The 19,734-nt window shown below is 36.4% G+C and overlaps 1 protein-coding gene across 15 annotated transcripts in view; it reads right to left on the bottom strand.

Annotated features, from left to right (window-relative positions):
- PCDH15 (protocadherin related 15) overlaps nucleotides 1-19,734 on the bottom strand; it is a 768,547-nt gene that overhangs the window by 639,060 nt on the left and 109,753 nt on the right. For 9 of the 15 annotated variants that reach the window (XM_040624600.1, XM_040624598.1, XM_040624599.1 and 6 more), the window contains exon 2: nucleotides 15,637-15,702. The exons of 3 other annotated variants lie outside the window; for them this stretch is intronic. In XM_040624600.1, the coding sequence (XP_040480534.1) occupies nucleotides 15,637-15,702 (66 nt within the window). Of the gene's footprint in view, nucleotides 1-15,636; nucleotides 15,703-16,214; nucleotides 16,230-19,734 lie in introns of all 15 variants that reach the window. 3 more of the 15 variants (XM_040624601.1, XM_008689578.2, XM_040624589.1) reach the window with 1 other exon arrangement.

Below are 19,734 nucleotides of genomic sequence, written 5' to 3'. Positions count from 1 at the left end.
AAATGATCCTAATATTCCATATATATATATATATATATATATATATATAAGCATTAGAAAAAGAATGAAAAGGATGGAGAAACAAGATATTTTGTGGGTCTTAGATGGCATTTTGAAACAGACTGAAATCAAACTGAAATAATTTCTTCTCTTCTGGGACTCATAACAGATTTCAAAAAACAAATGGTATTAAGTGACAAGAGCCTGTTCACCGTGGGGCATCATTTTAGAGATAGCAAAACTCAAGGTGTCAAAAGAATATTCAAATAATAGAAATAAAACATTCATTTTCATAATTGCTACTTGTCACAGCATGGGAAACTGGTTGAGGTATTAACTGGTCATTAGAAACACAAAAAATAAAAGAACAACTTTGCTTATAACAGTGTTGCATAAAGCTTATTCACTACAAAGAAATCTTAAATTGATTGTTTCTAAAATTTCAGACAAAGTCTCAAGGGTAGCACCTCAATTATTCGTTTTGTTTTTAATTTGTTTTGAATTCATTTGTAACCTTTAGTCTGGTGCCAATAAAAGCTCTCACATTGCTAAATAAATACTTCGAAGGATAGTAAATGAACCCTGTCGGGAAACTTGGGAGATAATTTGCCTTGCACGCCTCCACTGGTAGCTATTCTTTTCCTACTCAAAATCATTTTAAGAAGCGAGCCCATTAACTACACACACATGCAAAAATTCAAATAACAGTGTTTTGTAGATTTGTAGATTTTCAAAAGCAAACAAGAAGAAAAATACTGGCAAAAGCAAGAGCAGGGACAAGAAGATCGTCTGATGCTCTTGTCACGGCAAGAGCCTTGTTTCCAGGTTGTTGTGAGTTAAGAAGGCGTGTCCAGTGCTAAGCAGCTAGCTTTTGAGACTTAAGAACTAAGAATTACTGTCTGGCAAATATGGAACCTAGAAAGCAAAAATAAGAACTAATACCAAAACAAAACAAAACAAGCAACAACAACAAAACTTGCTCCTGGTCACCAGTGGCAAGTACTTTGAGTAGATTAAAAAGAAAGCACTTTTACTGTATGAGTGTATCTACATAGTCTATTTAATAAACTCAGTTGAATTTTAACCATGCTGAATCTACTGTGATGATGCCTAGCTGTGATGATTCCCCAAATCTTTTATGACTGAGATTCCTTTTTTATTTGTTCTAAGGAATAAGTATGTACTATTCGCTTAAACTGTGTCCTCCGATATAGATATAAAATAAATGCTAGCTTTTAGTGCATCCTTCACAGTCTTGTGACGGAGCTGTAGATAAAGGGATACCAGGTACTTTCATATTCATTAATCCGCACAGCACACTTGTAAGCATATTTAATTGAATTACATTAGCAATTCCAGTTAGAAATACACGGCATTTGAACACTTGTTTTGAAAACTGCTAGAGGAGTTACTTTAAGTCTAAGAAATGTTTCATACCATCCAGGTTACTGTTTCATAACCTGTACAATGTTTATTACTCCTCTCTATTCAGAAGTGAGAGTACTGACCCACTTCACATTTCCATGTCTCAGTAACAACCATCAGTAATCTAGTGGCCAATATTGGTTCATAAGGAAGAGAAGAAATCAAAGAACCATTCATGACTCAGGGAAATTTGGGAAGAAAAGTCTTTGGCAGGGAGGTCCTGGGAAGGGTGGAATCAAGCCCAAGGAGAGCTCACCTGAAGAAGGCAGATGTCAATACTTCTGAGAAGGTTCTGGGCAGAGACTATCCCCAGGAATTAAACTTCAGTGCTTCCTCTATCCCAAAGCTCATAAATAATTTCCATCAGGGACTCACTCCCCAACTAAACCCAGAGATTACACCACCCAAATGTGAAGCGTGCCCAGGATGTGCAGAGAAAACTCAAAACCAACTCACCCCCCGGAGGCTGCTTCTCCCATATAGAAGAATCTCTGTCTTTTACATCATCCTAACTCAATTATCTCACCTTTGCTGCCTAAATTAGGACTCCAGGAAACAAACTGAGGGTTTCAGAGGGGAGGGGGATGGGGGGATGGGCTAGCCCGGTGATGGGTATTAAGGAGGGCATGTACTACATGGGGCACTGTGTGTTACATGCAAACAATGAATCATGGAACACTACATCAAAACTAATGATGTACCGTATGGTGACGAACATAACAGAATAATTAAAAAAAAAAGTCAAAATATCAGTGGCCTGCAGGTGACAGGAAGCATACAGATGTGCTTTGTTTGGCTTCATAAAAGGCATCAAAATTTAAATTAGAATGAAATCTTTTTTTTTTATTTATTTTTTTTATTTTAATGATTTTTTATTATATTATGTTAGTCACCATACAGTACATCCCCGGTTTCCGATGTAAGGCTCGATGATTCATTAGTTGTGTATAACACCCAGTGCACCATGCAGTACGTGCCCTCCTTACTACCCATCACCGGTCTATCCCATTCCCCCACCCCCCTCCCCTCTGAAGTCCTCAGTTTGTTTCTCATAGTCCATAGTCTCTCATGTTTCATTCCCCCTTCTGATTACCCTTCCTTTCTTTATCCCTTTCTTCCCCTACCGATCTTCCTAGTTCTTATGTTCCATAGATGAGAGAAATCATATGATAGTTGTCTTTCTCTGCTTGACTTATTTCACTTAGCATTATCTCCTCCAGTGCCGTCCATGTTGTAGCAAATGTTGAGAACTCGTTCTTTCTGATAGCTGAGTAATATTCCATTGTATATATGGACCACAACTTCTTAATCCAGTCATCTGTTGAAGGGCATCTCGGCTCCTTCCACGATTTAGCTATTGTGGACATTGCTGCTATGAACATTGGGGTGCATATGGCCCTTCTCTTCCCTACGTCTGTATCATTGGGGTAAATACCCAGTAGTGCAATGGCTGGATCATAGGGTAGCTCAATTTTTAACTTTTTAAGGGACCTCCACACTGTTTTCCAGAGTGGCTGTACCAACTTGCATTCCCACCAACAATGTAGGAGGGATCCCCTTTCTCCACATCCTCTCCAACAATTGTTTCTTGCCTTGTCTATTTTTGCCATTCTAACTGGCGTAAGGTGGTATCTCAGTGTGGTTTTGATTTGAATTTCCTTGATGGCTAATGATTTTGAACATTTTTTCATGCGTCTGTTAGCCATTTGTATGTCTTCATTGGAAAAGTGTCTGTTGATATCTTCTGCCCATTTTTTGATTTGTTTATTTGTTTCTCGTGTATTGAGTTTGAGAAGTTCTTTGTAGATCTTGGATACCAGTCCTTTATCTGTAGTGTCATTTGCAAATATATTCTCCCATTCCGTGGGCTGCCTCTTAGTTTTTCTGACTGTTTCCTTGGCTGTGCAGAAACTTTTAATCTTGATGAAGTCCCATAAATTCATTTTATCTTTTGTTTCTCTTGCCTTTGGGGATGTGTCATGAAAAAGGTTGCTTTGGCCGATATCGTAGAGGTTAGAATGAAATCTTAAATATACAGAATTTCCTATTGTTCTGACAAAAAACCCAAAAAACAAAAACAAACAAAAGGAGGGCCTTCTCTACATGGTTACAAGTGGATAGAACCTAATAGACTTTCCTTCTAATACAAAGGCTCATTCTTACTGCCCACCATGGCCCATGGCCTGAATTCCAACAGTCTATGAAAATAAATCAACACCAGTTTCCAACATTTGCCTTAATGACTTATGACTTAGATACTCTCTATAGAAAAAAGGCTCATGAGAACAGCATCATCTGGGATTGTGTGTGTGTGAGTGTATGTAACATGCTGTAATTCTATATAATTCGGTCTTATTCTTATTAGACATGTGATTAAAATAAAGGATTTAAACAAGGAAAAATACAGTTAGAATATATATATTTTTTTAAAAGCACTTTTCACTTACTTAGAGACCAGGGTCATTTTCCACTACTTAATCTCTTCATCGTTGTTAATAACATTAGCATTCCAAAATTTAAACGGTAAACGAGGGGCTACTAACTTTCACAGAGTTGTCTTCCTCATATAAAGTGCCCTGGCTCTCTGGCCTTTCTGACTTCCATCTGCCTTGTGATTTCTCCTGCCCCTTGTTTTAGGATCTCTCCATCACTCCAGCAATCCCACTGCATATTCGGTTCTATTTAGTCAACACACAGGCAAAGAAAGATCATCAACAAACTATCCTATATGATTCAACATCAATGAAATTCTAGATTACTTGAGGAGATAAGTAACAACCTATTTCCTTAATGCTTAGAAACTTTTCTATTTACTTCTCATTTCACAGATATATATTGAGGAGGTTTTGGCTGCTGACCTTTTAGGAAATGACTCTTTGGAAAGAAGCAGGATGCATCATTGCATATATAGCTTCACCAGTAATGAGCAGAGCCAAATTGTTTCCTCTTATAACAGTTGTCATATAGACACAATCATAAGAGGATTAAAATACATGAAGAATTGAACATGATTTTTTTTTTTTACATTAACTTAGGTCTGACGTTGGCAAATGTAGTTTGGATAGCTTCATTTAACTCCTTAGAATTTATGGAAAAAAATCTCTTTAGTACATCTTTCACTGGCAATAATTCAGAATGACTTGGTGAAGACTGGGGGAAGTCAACAATAAAATGACAATAAAGAATCTGTAATCATGATTTTGGTCCTATGCAACATCCACCAGCAATCTAGCCAGAAGACCACTAATGTCTTGTGAAAATACGTAATTTCTTAGGCAGTTAAGAATCAAGTTAGAATGTAACAAATTATAGAACAAGAAGAAAATATTTTTCCTATTTAACCAGAAAAAACAAAATTGCCTTATTAGGCTAAAGATCGATTCCTTGATGTCATCACTAATGATCCTTCATAACCCCATGGAAAATACTAGTCTTACATCAGTTATTTCATAAGCTCGTTCCGTCATCCATTAACTTACCCTAACCTTTGCAGAGTTGCTACCATTGCTATGGTTGCTGTGTTTCATAATGTACCGTATAGTCATTTGCATAAAACCATATTTTCTTTGTTTGTTTTAAATTTGCCTTTTAATTTTTCCATAGTTCAGATATGGAATTATTCTGGGATTACTGATGAGGACATCAAAGAAAGAGGCAAACATGGTTTACATTAGTAATGAGACAACAATGCACAACAGGGATGGAATTAAAGTGTCTACAGAAAGTAGTGGTTTAAAACAAACATTTCAAAATAGCCCTCTCATAGGACATACTCACCAGATTCTTCCTCCCCTTTTTTTTCATGAGTAAAGCTCTATACAACTTTTCAAAAGCTTATTATCTCAGAAGGTATCTTGTAATTCAAATTTTATTTAATATATATATATATTAAATAGACAACACTCAGTTATTATATTCTTTATTTGAAATAACCAAAATAGTTATTTATTATGGAACTGAGAGAGAGACAGAGACAGGAACAGTGAGACAGAAAATTAAATCTAGGGGTATCTCAAACCAGAGTCCTAGTTTTGATTCATTGAAAGAAGCATGGCCCAATGACAGGCCCAGATAAGAATTTCAATCTTTAACAACATTTCTTCAAATATTTACAGGAGTCAAGGAATCTATCTCTGACAACAATTATTGAGACATTTTTCATCTGCTATGTATTCCCAGAAGCCATGACTTCTTGGGAGTCTCCCACTTTTCTTGAAAAGAACACAGGCATTCCAGCTGCCCCACACCTGCCATCTTGGTTCCTTAGTGCCCCTCTCCTGAATATCTGATGAAGTCACACATCTGTGGTTCTTGTCATCTTCTGCTGTGCACTATTCCATACAGTCTACTCTTCTTCCACTCTGATAAAAACCTTCACCCGGTTTAGATTCTTTTCTCTTTAGACAATGAAGAAAATGAGTAAAAATAGGCAAAATGGGTGGGTTCTGAAGATTTGGATATCAAAGATTTTTATCACATCACACTTTGTTTAAACTTTGGGAATTTTCATTAAAACATGTTGGTTATTTGAAGATTTTTTTCTGTCCATGAGTGCAAGTTCTCTTTTACTAAGAGTGCGTGTAATTCCATGTGGGACCCTTTGGGGGGGTGCAGGGCAGAGTCTGACTAACTCCTTCCTGGAAACTAAAGTATATGTAATTGACAACTATAAGGAGAGAAAAACATCAACATAAAAATGTAATCTCCTCCTCCTCCAAGTCTAGCGGTTTGGGCAATGGAAGGGAAAGAATGCTGAGGAACTTAAATACCCCTCGTACCATAACTGTTTCAAGTGAGGGACCACCTCCACATCCCTTCCTTCCCTCCCCTAACTGTGCAGGTGGACTAGAGCAATTCTGGGGAAGGAGTGACCAACTGAAGTCATCACTCCTCTTGATGACCTCCTCTACCTTCCAGGAAGCATGTAGAGATCTATAATCTTCAACCTCATTTATATCCTAGCTCTGGAATGCTCCCTGAGAATGAAAAGGAAACTTCTTCATTAAGTCAGCTGTGGGTTCCTTTGTTGGCAGCTACTTTCAAACTCTAGAGACACTCAGCATCATCGTTCATTTCTTAAATTTGCTGTCAGCCCACAATGTCTTTTTGACTTAAAATCTATAAAGGACCTTTAGGATGGGCCTTTAATCCCTCACTTAGATAGTGATACCCTTTTGTCTCCAAATCTTTCCATTTTTGTACAACTACAGTGTTACGTCCTAACCAGGACTTAAAATCATTTTCTTGTCCCCTTGCCTTGGCACTGCTTATCCACTTATCCAGTTTCTGAGGATTAGCCTGAACTCGATGTTCTAAAATCTGTTTGGAAGCCATGCCACAGTTGCTATACAGCAGTTGGCACTTGGGGGCAGACTGTCAAAGGTCCCAGTTTAACTCCTCCTCCCTCCTTCCAGTAAGGACTCAATGCCATAAGCAACTCGGAGTCCACTTAACCTAGAACATGTATTTCCAGAAAGATTTTTTTTTTTAAAGATTTTATTTATTTATTTGACAGAGATAGAGACAGCCAGCGAGAGAGGGAACACAAGAACGGGGAGTGGGAGAGGAAGAAGCAGGCTCATAGCAGAGGAGCCTGATGTGGGGCCCGATCCCATAACGCCAGGATCATGCCCTGAGCCAACGGCAGACGCCCAACCGCTGTGCCACCCAGGCGCCCCCCAGAAAGATTTTTTAAGACTATTTTTTAGAGCAGTTTTAGGTTTACAATAAAAAATGAGAGTGACAGAGATTTTCCCCTATGCCCACACATGCACAGCATCTTCCATTATCAACACCACTATCAGAATGGTACCGTTTTTGTTTGTTTGTTTTGTTTTGTTTTGTTTTTAATTAAGGATAAGCCTACACTGACACATCAAGATCACCCAAAGTCCACAGTTTACCTTAGGATTCCCTCTTAGTATTGTGCATTCTGTGGGTTTGGACAAATATATGATGATATAACTCCATCATTAAAATATCATACAGAGTATTTTCATGCTCAAAAAAATCCTCTGCATCGTACTTATTTATCTCTGTCCCACCACTCTCAGACTCTACTGAACTTTTTATTTTCTCTGTAATTTTGCCTTTTCAAGAATGCCTCCATAATTTACCTTTCCAGTTGGAATCATACATATGTAGATTTTTTCAGATTGGCTTCTTTCACTTATTTATGTGCACTTAAGATTTCTACATGTCTACAAAATACATTTTAAAACAAATACTCTAACAAGAGATAAAGAAGGACATTATGTAATCATAAAGGGAGAAGATATAACAATTGTAAACATTTATGTAACCAAAAAGAGAGCACCCACATCCATAGAGCTGCTAATAACAAACATAAAAGAAGTAATCAATAGTAGCACAAAAACAGTAGGGAATTTTAACATCCCACTTGAATCAATGGATAGTTCATCCAAACAGAAAATCAACAAGGAAACAGTATCCTTGAAAGATACATTAGATCAGACAGATCTAACAGATATACTCAGAACATTCCACCCTAAAACAGCAGCATACACATTCTTTTCAAGTGCACATGGAACATTCTCCAGAACAGATATATGTTAGGCCACAAAACAACTCTCAACAAATTAAAAAAGACTGAAGTCATATTATTCATCTTTTCCAACAATAGCACTATGAAACTAAAAATCAACTACAAGAAAAAATCTAGAAAGAACACAAATACATGCAGGTTAAGTAATATGGTACTTAATAATGAATGGGTGAACCAAGAAATGAAAGAGGAAATTAAAAAACAAAATACATGGAGACAAAGGAAAATGAAAATTCAATGGTCTGAAATCTTTGGGATGCAGCAAAGGCTGTTCTAAGAGGGAAATTTATAGCAATAGAGGCCTACCTCAAGCGAGATAATCTCAAAGCAAGATAAATCTCAAATAAACAAACTTACACATAAAGGAGCTTAAAAAAGAAGAACCAACAAAAGGTTACTAAAACCAGTAAAAGGAAGGAAATAATAAAGATTAAAGCAAAAAAATAAACAGAATAGAAACTGAACAAACAAAACCAAACCAAACAAAAACAATTGAACAGATCAATGAAATCAGGACTTGGTTCTTTGAAAAGATCAACAAAATTGATTGACCTTTATCCAGACCCATTTAAAAAAAGAGAGAGAAAGAGTTATGGGGGTGCGGAGAGGAGTCAAATTAACACAATCAGAAATGAGAAAGGAGAAGAAACAACCAATACCACAGAAATATAAAAGATGAAGGGGGTATTATTAAAAACTATATACCAACAAATTGGACAACGTAGAAGAAACAGATAAATTCCTAGAAACATTTAATCTCTCAAAACTTAATCAGGGAGAATAGAAAATTTGAACAGACTGATTACCAGCAATGATATTGAAGTAGTAAAAAAAAAAAAAAATATTAAAAAAAAAAAAAAAAAAAAAAAAAAAAAACCTCAATGAACAAAAGTCCAGGACCAGATGGCTTCACAGGTGAGTTCTACCAAACATTTAAAAAGAGTTAATACCTGTTCTTAAATTATTCCAAATTTAGAACAGGAAGGAAAGCTTCCAAATTCAATGAGGCCAGCATTAGCCTGATACCAAAACTAGAAAAAGACACTACAAAAAAAAAAAAAAATAAAATAAAGAAAGAAGAATTACTGGCCAATATCTCTGATGAACATAGAGGCAAAACTCCTCACAATATAGTAGCAAACCAGATCGGACAATTAATGTATTATAACAAAACAAAACCAGAAACATTCAGCACAATCAAGTGGGATTTATTCCAGGCTTGCAAGGGCAGTTCAATATTGGCAAATTAATCAACATGATACATCACATCAACATAAAAAAGATACGAACAATATGATCATTTCAAGAGATGCAGAAAAAGCATTTGACAAAGTACAATATCTTCTCATGAGAAAAACTCTTTACAAAGTAGGTTTAGAGGGAACATACCTCAACATAATAAAGGCCATATAAAAAACCCACAGCTAACGTCATACTCAATGGTGAAAAATTGAGAACTTTCCCTCAAAGATCAAGAACAAGATAAGGCAAGATAAGGATATCATAAGTGAAATAAGTCAAGCAGAGAAAGACAATTATCACATGATTTCTCTCATCTATGGAACATAAGAACTAGGAAGATCGGTAGGGGGAGAAAGGGATAAAGAAAGGGGGGATAATCAGAAGGGGGAATGAAGCATGAGAGACTATGGACTCTGAGAAACAAACTGAGGACTTCAGAGGGGAGGGGAGTGGGGAAATGGGATGGACTGGTGATGGGTAGTGAGGAGGGCACGTGTTGCATGGTGCACTGGGTGTTATACGCAAGTAATGAAGCATCGAGCTTTATATTGGAAACCAGGGATGTACTGTATTGTGACTAACATAATATAATACAAAAACATTAAAATAAAAAAAAAAGATAAGGATATCAACTCTCATCACTTTCATTCAGCATAGTACTGGAAATCCTAACCACAGCAACCAGACAACAAAAAGAAATAAAAGGCAACCAGATTGGTAAGGAAGAAGTAAAACTTCCAGTATTTGCAGATGACATGACACTATGTACAGAAAACACTAAAGACTCTACCAAAAAAACTAGCAGAACTGATAAATGAGTTCAGTAAGGTCATGGGATGCCAAATCAATATAGAGATATCCATTACATTTCCATACACTAATAATGAAGTAGTATAAAAGGAAATTAAGAAAACAATCCCATTTACAATTGCATCAAAAATAACAAAATACCTAGGAATAAACTTATCCAAGGAGGTGAAAGACCTATACTTTAAAAATGTAAAACACTGATGAAAGAAATTGTAAATTTCACAAACAAATGGAAAGATATCCCCATGCTCATGGATTGGGAAAACAGATGTTAAAATGTCTATAGTACTCAGAGCAATCTATAGATTTAATGCAATCCCTAAAAATACCTAGTATTTTTCACAGAACTAGAACAAATAATCCTAAAATTTGTATGGTACCACAAAAGACTCCAAATAGCCATAACAATCTTGAAAAAGAACAAAACTGGAGGTATCGCAATCCCACATTTCAAGACATACTACAAAACTGCAGTAATCAAAACAGTATGATATAGGCACAAAAATAAGCACATAAATTAATAAAGCAGAACAGAAGGCCCAGAAATAAACCCACAACTATGTGGTCAATTAATCTTCAACCAAGGAAGCAAGGGGGAAAAGTCTCTTTAGCAAATGGTGTTGGGAAAACTAGACAGTGACATGCAAAAAAAAAAAAAATGATACTTTCTTACACCATACCCAAAAATAAAATAAAAATGGATTAAAGACCTAAATATGAGCCCTGAAACCATAAAAATCTTAGATGAAAACACAGGCAATGATTTCTCTGACATTGCTGTGGCAACATATTTCTAGGTATGTCTTCTAAGGCAAGGGAACTAAAAGCAAAAATAAACTATTGAGACTACATCAAAATGAAAAGCTTCTGCACAGTGAAGGAAACAATCAACAAAACAAAAAGACAATCTACTGAGTGGGAGAAGATATTTGCAAATATTTTATCCAATGAAGGGTTAGTATCCAAAATATTTAATAATACAATTTAAAAATGGGCCGAAGACATGAACAGATATTTATCCAAAGAAGACATCCAGATGGCCAACAGACACATGAAAAGATGGTCACCATCACTCATCATCAGGGAAATGCAAATCAAAACCACAATGAGATATCATCTTATATCCATCATAGTGGCTAAAACGAAAAACCCAAGAAATAACAGGTGTTGGTGGGAGGATGTGGAGAAAGGGGAACCCTCATGAACTGTTGGTGGGAATGCAAACTGGTGCAGCCACTGTAGAAAACAGTATGGAGATGCCTCAAAAAATTAAAAATAGAATTATCATATGATCTAGTAATTTTACTACTGATCTTCTACCCAAAGAATACTAAAACACTAATTCAAAAAGATAAATGCACCTCTATGTTTACTGAAGCATTATTTACCATAGCCAAAATATAGAAGTAACTCAAGTGTGCACTGATATGAATGCATAAAGAAGATGTGGTGTGTGTGTATATATATATATATATATGTATATACATACATACATACATATATACATATACATATATATAAAGGGATCTCTCTCAGCCATAAAAAAAAAAAAAGAAATCTTGTCAATTGCAGTAACATGGATGAATCTAGGGAGCATAATGCTAAGTGAAATGAATCAGTCAGAACAAGACAAGTACCATATGATTTTACTCACGTGGAATTTAGGAAACAAACAAGCAAACAAAAAAGAGACAAAGAAACCACTCTTAATTATAGAGAATACAATGGTGGTTAGCAGATGGCAGGAGGGGAGGGGGACGGGTTAAACAGGGGATTAAGAGTACATTTATTGTGATGAATCCTGAGTAATGTATAGAATAGCTAAATCAGTATATTGTCCACCTGAAACTAATATAACAATGTATGTTAATTGTACTGGAATTAAAAAAATAATTTAAAAAAAGGATAATTTCATATCTTTCATGGTTTGACAGATCTTTCCTTTTCCACACTGAATTGGTCAGGATATACCACAGTTTATCCATCCACTTATTGAAGGACATTTAAGTTGCTTCCAAGTTTTAGAAATTAGAGATAAAGCTGCTATAAACACACATGTGTAGGCTTTTGTGTGGACGTAAGTTTTCCAGAAGGAATTTTGAGATATTCTCATTCTATCAAACAAGGGAATATGCCCCAGTCCATTTCTCTGTGTGCATTCTCCTCTCTAAATGTGATTGCACACGAAACACGCTCTCCATACCAGCTCCAGAACATTCTGATGGTCGTCAGGAGCCAGTGTTTGTCTATTTATGTGTTGACGCCATGTCCTTAAGACATAAGCTGGATTTTCTTATAGTTTTGATGAAAATGAGCTGATTCAGATCGTGGGTGAGATAAAGAATCTGTTATCAGTATGTTCTTGAGAATGATGATCAGAGAGGGGAAGAATCTAAGAGAGCTCAGAGTTACTAAGAAGTTTATGGATCTCCACCCATGACAGTTTTAATTCTTTCAAACATACCTATTTGTGCAAATGCACTTAGCATCCATATTCACAAAGAGGCAATATTCCCATCCTACAGAGTCTAAAAATTATGAATGATGCAGATGCATGTGACAAATAATGGGCATTCTATACATGTACCTCAATGACTTACATAAGAGAATTAAGTATAGATTTTTAAAAAACTGAGCTATTAAAATCTGTGCTTTAGTGGAGGACGCATTTAGCAATAGAGGTTATTTACCTGCAGACATCAATACAGTAAACCAAAGGTAAGTTGACACACAATAAACTTATTATTTTGGCTTAATAAAGGATTTGCTCTGCCTCATTTTTTAAAAGATTTTACTTCTTTTATTTGCGAGAGAGAGAGAGAGAGAGAGAGAGAGAGAGAGAGAGAGACAGCATGAGTAGTGGGGAGGGGCAGAGGGAGATGGAGATGGAGATGGAGAGAATCTCAAGCAGACTGCATGCCAAGTGCAGAGCCCAATGTGGGGCTCCCTCTCATGACTCTGAGATCATGACCTGAGCCAAAACCAAAGTTAGACACTTAACTGACTGAGCCACCCTCTGCCTTTCTTTTAAGAAGTCTCAGAACCTTTAAAAATGGTATGTATTATATTGGTAAAATCAAATACCCACATGTTTTATCACAACCAATTAAAAGCTTCAGAAAAAGAGAAATTGGGGCACCTGGGTGGCTCAGTCATTAAGTGTCTGCCTTCAGCTCAGGGTATGATCCCAGGGTCCTGGGATCGAGCCCCATGTCAGGCTCCCTGTTCCACTGAGAGCCTGCTTCTTCCTCTCCCACTCCCCTGCTTGTATTCCCTCTCTCGCTGGCTGTCTCTCTCTCTGTCAGTGAGTTATCATAATAACTCATAAATAAATAAATAACATCTAAAAAGAGAGAGAGAGAGAGAGAGAGAGAGAGAGAGAGAGAGAAATTAAAAGAGTTTAAGAGCAGGATCAGAATTAACCGTCTTACTGGAAGTTTCTTAGATTGCCTGAAGAAAAATCTGAAACACATTTTCATGCATTGCTTCCTTTAGACTCTGAAGACAAGGATGACTGCACACTGTATTATAATCTTTGGCAGAGGTTCACCTGATCCGCGTATTTTTAGACATTTAATGTAAAATAAAAATGCAAACATTTAGTCTCTGGGCAAGTATTTATATTCCCTGTGATGACACTCAAATGACTTTGGCAGAATTCTGAGGAGGGGGCAGTTCTACACAATATGCCAATTAAAGAACACAACGTCACTACACTGTATCACATCACTTTCTTCAACACAATATTGAATGTTTATCACATGCACTATACAGCACTGTAGGGCAACATCCCTGCCCAGCTCCTGATCCTTTGGAAAATGGGATCTCGTCATAACAAGTGGTAAAATATCATCATTACTGGTGATATCTGGCAAAGTGAGCTCTGTACAGAATCTAAAACAAAATCATTTAGTAAAACTAAGTATTTTAGTTCAATGCAGCTTATATGTTCAAGTTAATTAGTGAGCAATAAAGAAACTAGAGAGTGGATTTCTATCATTTTTTTTTTTTTTTGTCCTTTTTGGTCTCTGATTAATTAAAGGCAAACTGTTTTCCTTGTAGACCATTTAGAAAACACAGATTTGTTTTTGAAATATTATAGATTTGCATTTGGAAAATAGGTAATGATAAATAAACCATAATTTTCTACATGCGTGTCAAAATTTTCCATATTTTTTTCATTTTCTGTAGACACACATAAAATTTACTTCCAATTTATTCAAAAGCATCATAATAACTCATCAACTTTATATGCTTTCATCTCAATACAGACCAGCTTTTATTATTTTTTTATTTTTTATTATGTTCAGTTAGCCAACATGTAATACATCATTAGTTTTTGACGTAGTGTTCAATGATTCATTAGTTGCATATAACACCCAGTGCTTTTTAAAAATAATGAGAACACCCAAGTTTTTCTGATTTTTTTAAATGTTGCTAAAATTTAGTACAGGTAATTAATTTTGTTTAAAAAGAGGCCAGCAGTGCTATGGACAGTTTTGGCTGATTCCAGAGGATAAGCAAGAAGAAAAAAAAAAAAAATTATACCAACTCTTCAAAGGGATAAAGGAATGTTTCTAAGACGGCACAATGAAGGTATTACATATGTCATTTGAAGGCTTCAAAATATATGTAGGTTAAATTCCAGGAAAAAAACATCATTCACTAATAAGCCCCATATATATGTATATATAAATCTGGAAGACAGACTTTTTCAGACAGAAAGCATGATCTGAACAAACCCAATGGAAGCCCAATGGAAGGTCCATTATGAAATTAGTAGACAAACTGAGCCTTAGAGCACACTCACACACTTAGTTTGAAATAGAAACCAAGACTTAAGAGATACCATTTTACTGCAGCCCTAATAGAGGAGAAGAATCTATAAACACTCATACACTGAAGTTAAAAGAGGCCCAGAGAGAGTTGTAGAACAAAGCACCAATTGTATTTATTTTGGTTTTGATAAGGAAAAGTACTTCTTGAAGAATGTAATATGGATTTGGTATTAGTTGTTCATTATGGCAGATAACCTGAACCAACACTCAAGCTTCTTCCTCTGTTCTCAGAACCTTTGGTCAGGTTCTCCCTTCCCAAGAATTCTCATTTTCCCCTTAACCATTCCTAGATTGCCATGTCTAGTGAGCTGCGGAGCTTAATCCTTACCGGATTCCAGCCAGTGTAAACAGGTGGTGGAAGGCTTACCTTGTGGTCCACTCTTTTGGAGGAATGCAATGTGTCTTAGTTAGGTGACCAGGTGTTTGCATGCATGACAGTCAACTCTATCTATTGACAAAGATAAATCCCAGCCCTATCTGGGTGCACTCTTGGACTGACCCTGAGTAAAATACTCCTTTACGATCAAGAACGAACAACCTTTCTAGTCATGGAGGATTTTCTCATATATTATCCAAGTAAAGCATTTTCAGCATATGACCTAATTTAAATGCATACAGGGAAGAAATTAAAGGAGTGCTGTTTGTGGATTTGGGCTGCTGCTTTCATTTATTACTTACACACATAACACATCTAGGGTTGAAAGGAGAAGAAGTCCCTCTCAGAGGAGTCATTTGTAAAACAGAAAATTCACTCACCATTCCGACTCTCTTCATCGATAGCAACTATGGTGGCTGGTGGTCCTCCCCTAGCTAGTTTGCAATCTGAAGAGAGAAAACAACCAAATGTAAGGAGGAACAACTGTAAAGCACTCACCATGAGATGAAATTCTTTGAGATGTGTATTGGTATTGAAAAAAGAAAAAATCCTACAATCAAATTGATATGCATCATTACTTTACTTTTTAGCTTAAAAAATTTTTCATGAGAACCACAAAGATTCCTTACAACATAACACAATCACTTTGTACACCACAAAACTACTCAAATCTTACTGAGAAAACACCAGCAGAGACCACTGGAGAGCAGAAGTCCTTCAGGACAGAGATAATGGGATGGTAATTTAACCCAAAGAAACAACATAAAGGAATGATTAACAAGGATAAATTGTAATTAAAGCTTCACAACAGAAACAAACATAATTGGACTTTAATTGTGATAAAGGGGCTAATTAAAGGGAGTGAATAGAATTTTAATAATGTTCTAAAGAGAATAAAACAAAGACAGACAAGCAATGTTCATGAGGTTGTTTGGCATTTTTATTTTTGTTATCTTACCCTCATATTGCCAGTCTGGAGTCAAAAGTATAGAGTCATCAATGGAAGCAGATCAGAAAAATGGAAGAAAGAAAGGAAGAAAGAATATATGTATATATTTAGTGTGGATTGAAAGATATAAATAGCACTATTTAACGACAGATACATCACATAATGACTTGTGGAAAAGAAATACATAAAACCCTTCTATCAGATTTTCCAATCCTAATGTAATATTAACACAGTAACTTGATAATATATGTTATTAGCATCTCCAAACTTTATTATGGATAGGCTTGAAAATACTATAAAGTACATTTATATGTTTCCCATGAAAAGGTAAATACCAATTACTATGAATGGTCTACTATCCCTATGTTGAACGAACCCGAAGGATAGTGCCCGTCCATCAGTAGAGATGACTAATTTGTTATTTCAAACACTGCTAATACCTTGTCAAGAATCTCATGATAATGAATATATAAATAGTCCAATGAGCTATAATATCCATAAAAAGTAACATGAAGGCTTTGCCTGCAAGATGTCACATGTATGCTTGTGCGACGTATAGTGTCTCCGAGGAGGTAACCCGTGAGCCTGAGGGGGCTGTTAGGCACTTACAGGTCCACGGCTCGCTCCCGTGACTGACTGCAGCATAAACCAGATTTGCTTAAAGCCATCCAAGTATGTGTGTTATTTGGAAGATTCCGAGGTTATTTATTCATGCATTCATTTGTTCATTCATTCATTCGAATTCTACTTATTATGCACATGGACATGAATAATAATGTCATCAGCAAGCAAAGTTCTATACTGTAAGGTACATCTCTCTCATGCGAAGCTGAAAATCTCAGAGCTCTCCAGTATTTTTCTCTGCCTCCTCGTCAATATTCAAGGAATTCCAAGTCACAACACTTTTAGATCTAAAATATCTCATACTCATTACTCTCCTCCTCCCTCCTCCACCCCCGACATACACTACTTAGCACTCATCACCCCTACTCTTGAAACGATGTCCTCACCACCTCCCAGAAGCTTTGTTTTCACCCTGTGTTCATTGACTCATCCCATGAGAATTACTTTCATGCACCCAAATCTAAGGTACAAAAATGGCACTTCTCTGCCCAAAGTTTTCTTTACTTTGGAGTAAAGAAAACTCTCTTAGGATACCATTTAGAACTTTTCAAAGCTAAATGGTTTAGGACAACATCTCAAAAGAGGTCAGTTCTCAACAGGGTTTATTTAGAATTAAGCACTGTGCCCTTCAGCCATATCAGACTCCTGACTCTTGCTGGGCCATACTTTGTATGTTTAGGGAAGTTCTGTTACCTGAATTCATTTCTGCCTCTCTTCCACCCAGCAAAGCTCTGCTCCTTTTGGTAGAATGTGATTTCTCCTATTTCATGAAAACTTGCCCACATCCCTACTCGGAATTTGTCTTTTATTTCATTTTTTCATCTAGTTTTGTATTCCTCTATGCATTTGAACATTATTCATTAATTCAGGAAAATTTGTAGATGATTACTCTGTGCTGAACATGGGAATACAAAATTAACAGCTCCGTTCTTCAAAGGTCTCAGGTGAAAAAGGTTAGAGACCAGCAAGAACAAAGATGCATAAACAACCACACAGATGTAACACAATGTGGTCCATGTGGAGGCAATTCCTTAACCAGTTCATTGACAGCATAAATGATTAAAAGCAAAAAGAGACAATGCATGTGGGGAGTGGAAATGGGATACACAAGAAGGCAGAGGCTGTTTGTGCAGAAGAGAATAAATGAAACCTGACCAGTTCTTACCAGAAGTAGGTCTCATATTACCAAACATCTCTTCCCTTTGTCTTTTGGAGAGTAGTTACTTTTCAAGAGTATTCCTTCACCAACTGGGTATCATTAAATGTATGGATATGCTTTCCCTACTCTGCTAACCCAAGTATGACTCCCCACCTCCCAGCCCTAACTAACCCTCTTACCCTTCCATTCAGTCCATTATCTAGCCACAACCAACCCAATTCATGTTGGCTGTACCGTCTGCTAAAATGCCCTTCCTCCTCTTCTTCTTCCCCAACTTGACTTCTATTTCTCTTTTTAAAAAACCTGCAAGGCATCACCTCTTCCGGAAAATCTTCCTTGTTAGTCCAGATTCAATGCCTCTTCTCTGTATTCCTTCAGTGTGCACGATGTTCCATTGGATAAATTACAGCACCGTAAAGACGGGTCTGTCTTTCTCACAAGAATTCCTTCAGACCGAATCTCCATCATATTCATCTAAGTAACATTAGTAACCATCATATTTATCACATTCCACCATAGTAACCAATTCTTAAGAAATGGTCTTAAAAGAATATGTGTTGATTTTTCCTGAACTACAGTCCACCAAGCTACAACCTCCCATTTGAACATCCTCCATGAGCCATAAGTCTGTTCTCTCTACATCTTCACCAACATAGAGGCTCAGCTGTGATTCCTCCCACTCCGTCTGCATTAGGAGACTTTCCCTAAGCTTTCCTCTTCCAGCAGACTCCACATTCCTCCCCACCCCAGTAAGATAGCCTCATATCTAACAAATACTTTATTTATTTGAGATCAAACCAAAAGTGATTTAATTTTTTTAAAGACTCACAATGTTAATGAAGAGAAATTAGCCTTATATCTAAAAATAACCTATTAATAGTATTGTTCACAACAGCTAAAATGTTTGTTTTGGAATGATGCATTCATGAAAGCATGATTAATTAGTTTTGAAATGCACAAAAATATTTTCAATAATGAAGTATATTCAAAATTGTCTAGAAAAGAAATTAATTTTGGATGGAATAGCCAGTGATGTATTGCGTATGCCAAATATCCAAATGGACATCAAAATGAAGACTAGAAAGTAATTTGGGGCTGGTGATGCTGTTCTCTATGGTGTACAAATAATTTGTCCAGCACATGAAAGACAGGTGAGCTGATGACGCTTGTACCTTGGAAGTGGACTTCCCTAATCTATTTAATTTCATCCTTGACTGTCCTGGTTAAATTGCAAATTCATTGTTTTTCATGCCTCAAATTTCTAACCTCTTAGGCCCCTATCTGCTTCCCATAACCAATTTGTTATAAAGCACAGGCTATGAATACAAATGCCTGAGTGCCCAGTGTGATATATTTCTGCAAATTTGTCATCAAGCTAAGAATAAGCCATATGTTTTTAAATAAGCTCATGCAACAAGTTGGATTTAAAACCCAAAAAGAAGTATTAGAAAAATACATAATATCCTGGTTTCAAAGGCACTAAATCTGTGATATGCTGCTCTTACTATAGCCCGAAGCTTAGAGCATGCTACAGATGGGTCACAGAAAGGCAAAAATCCAAAATTGTCTAAACCTGCCCATTCCTTACCAGGAAGTGACAACAGCCAGGAAAACCACATTTCTACCTTAGCCTGTTTTCAAAATGTCCTTTTAAAGCCAAACAATGTGTTTTCAATAAAATTTCAGTAAAACCTATTCACTTGTTTGTGTGTGTGTGTGTGTGTGTGTGTGTGTGTGTGTGTGTGT

Source organism: Ursus maritimus, unplaced genomic scaffold (assembly GCF_017311325.1).
Source record: "Ursus maritimus isolate PB19 unplaced genomic scaffold, ASM1731132v1 scaffold_7, whole genome shotgun sequence".
Lineage (NCBI taxonomy): Eukaryota > Metazoa > Chordata > Mammalia > Carnivora > Ursidae > Ursus > Ursus maritimus.
Note: the sequence above shows the minus strand (reverse complement) of the source record. Positions and strands in the feature narration are given on the sequence as shown.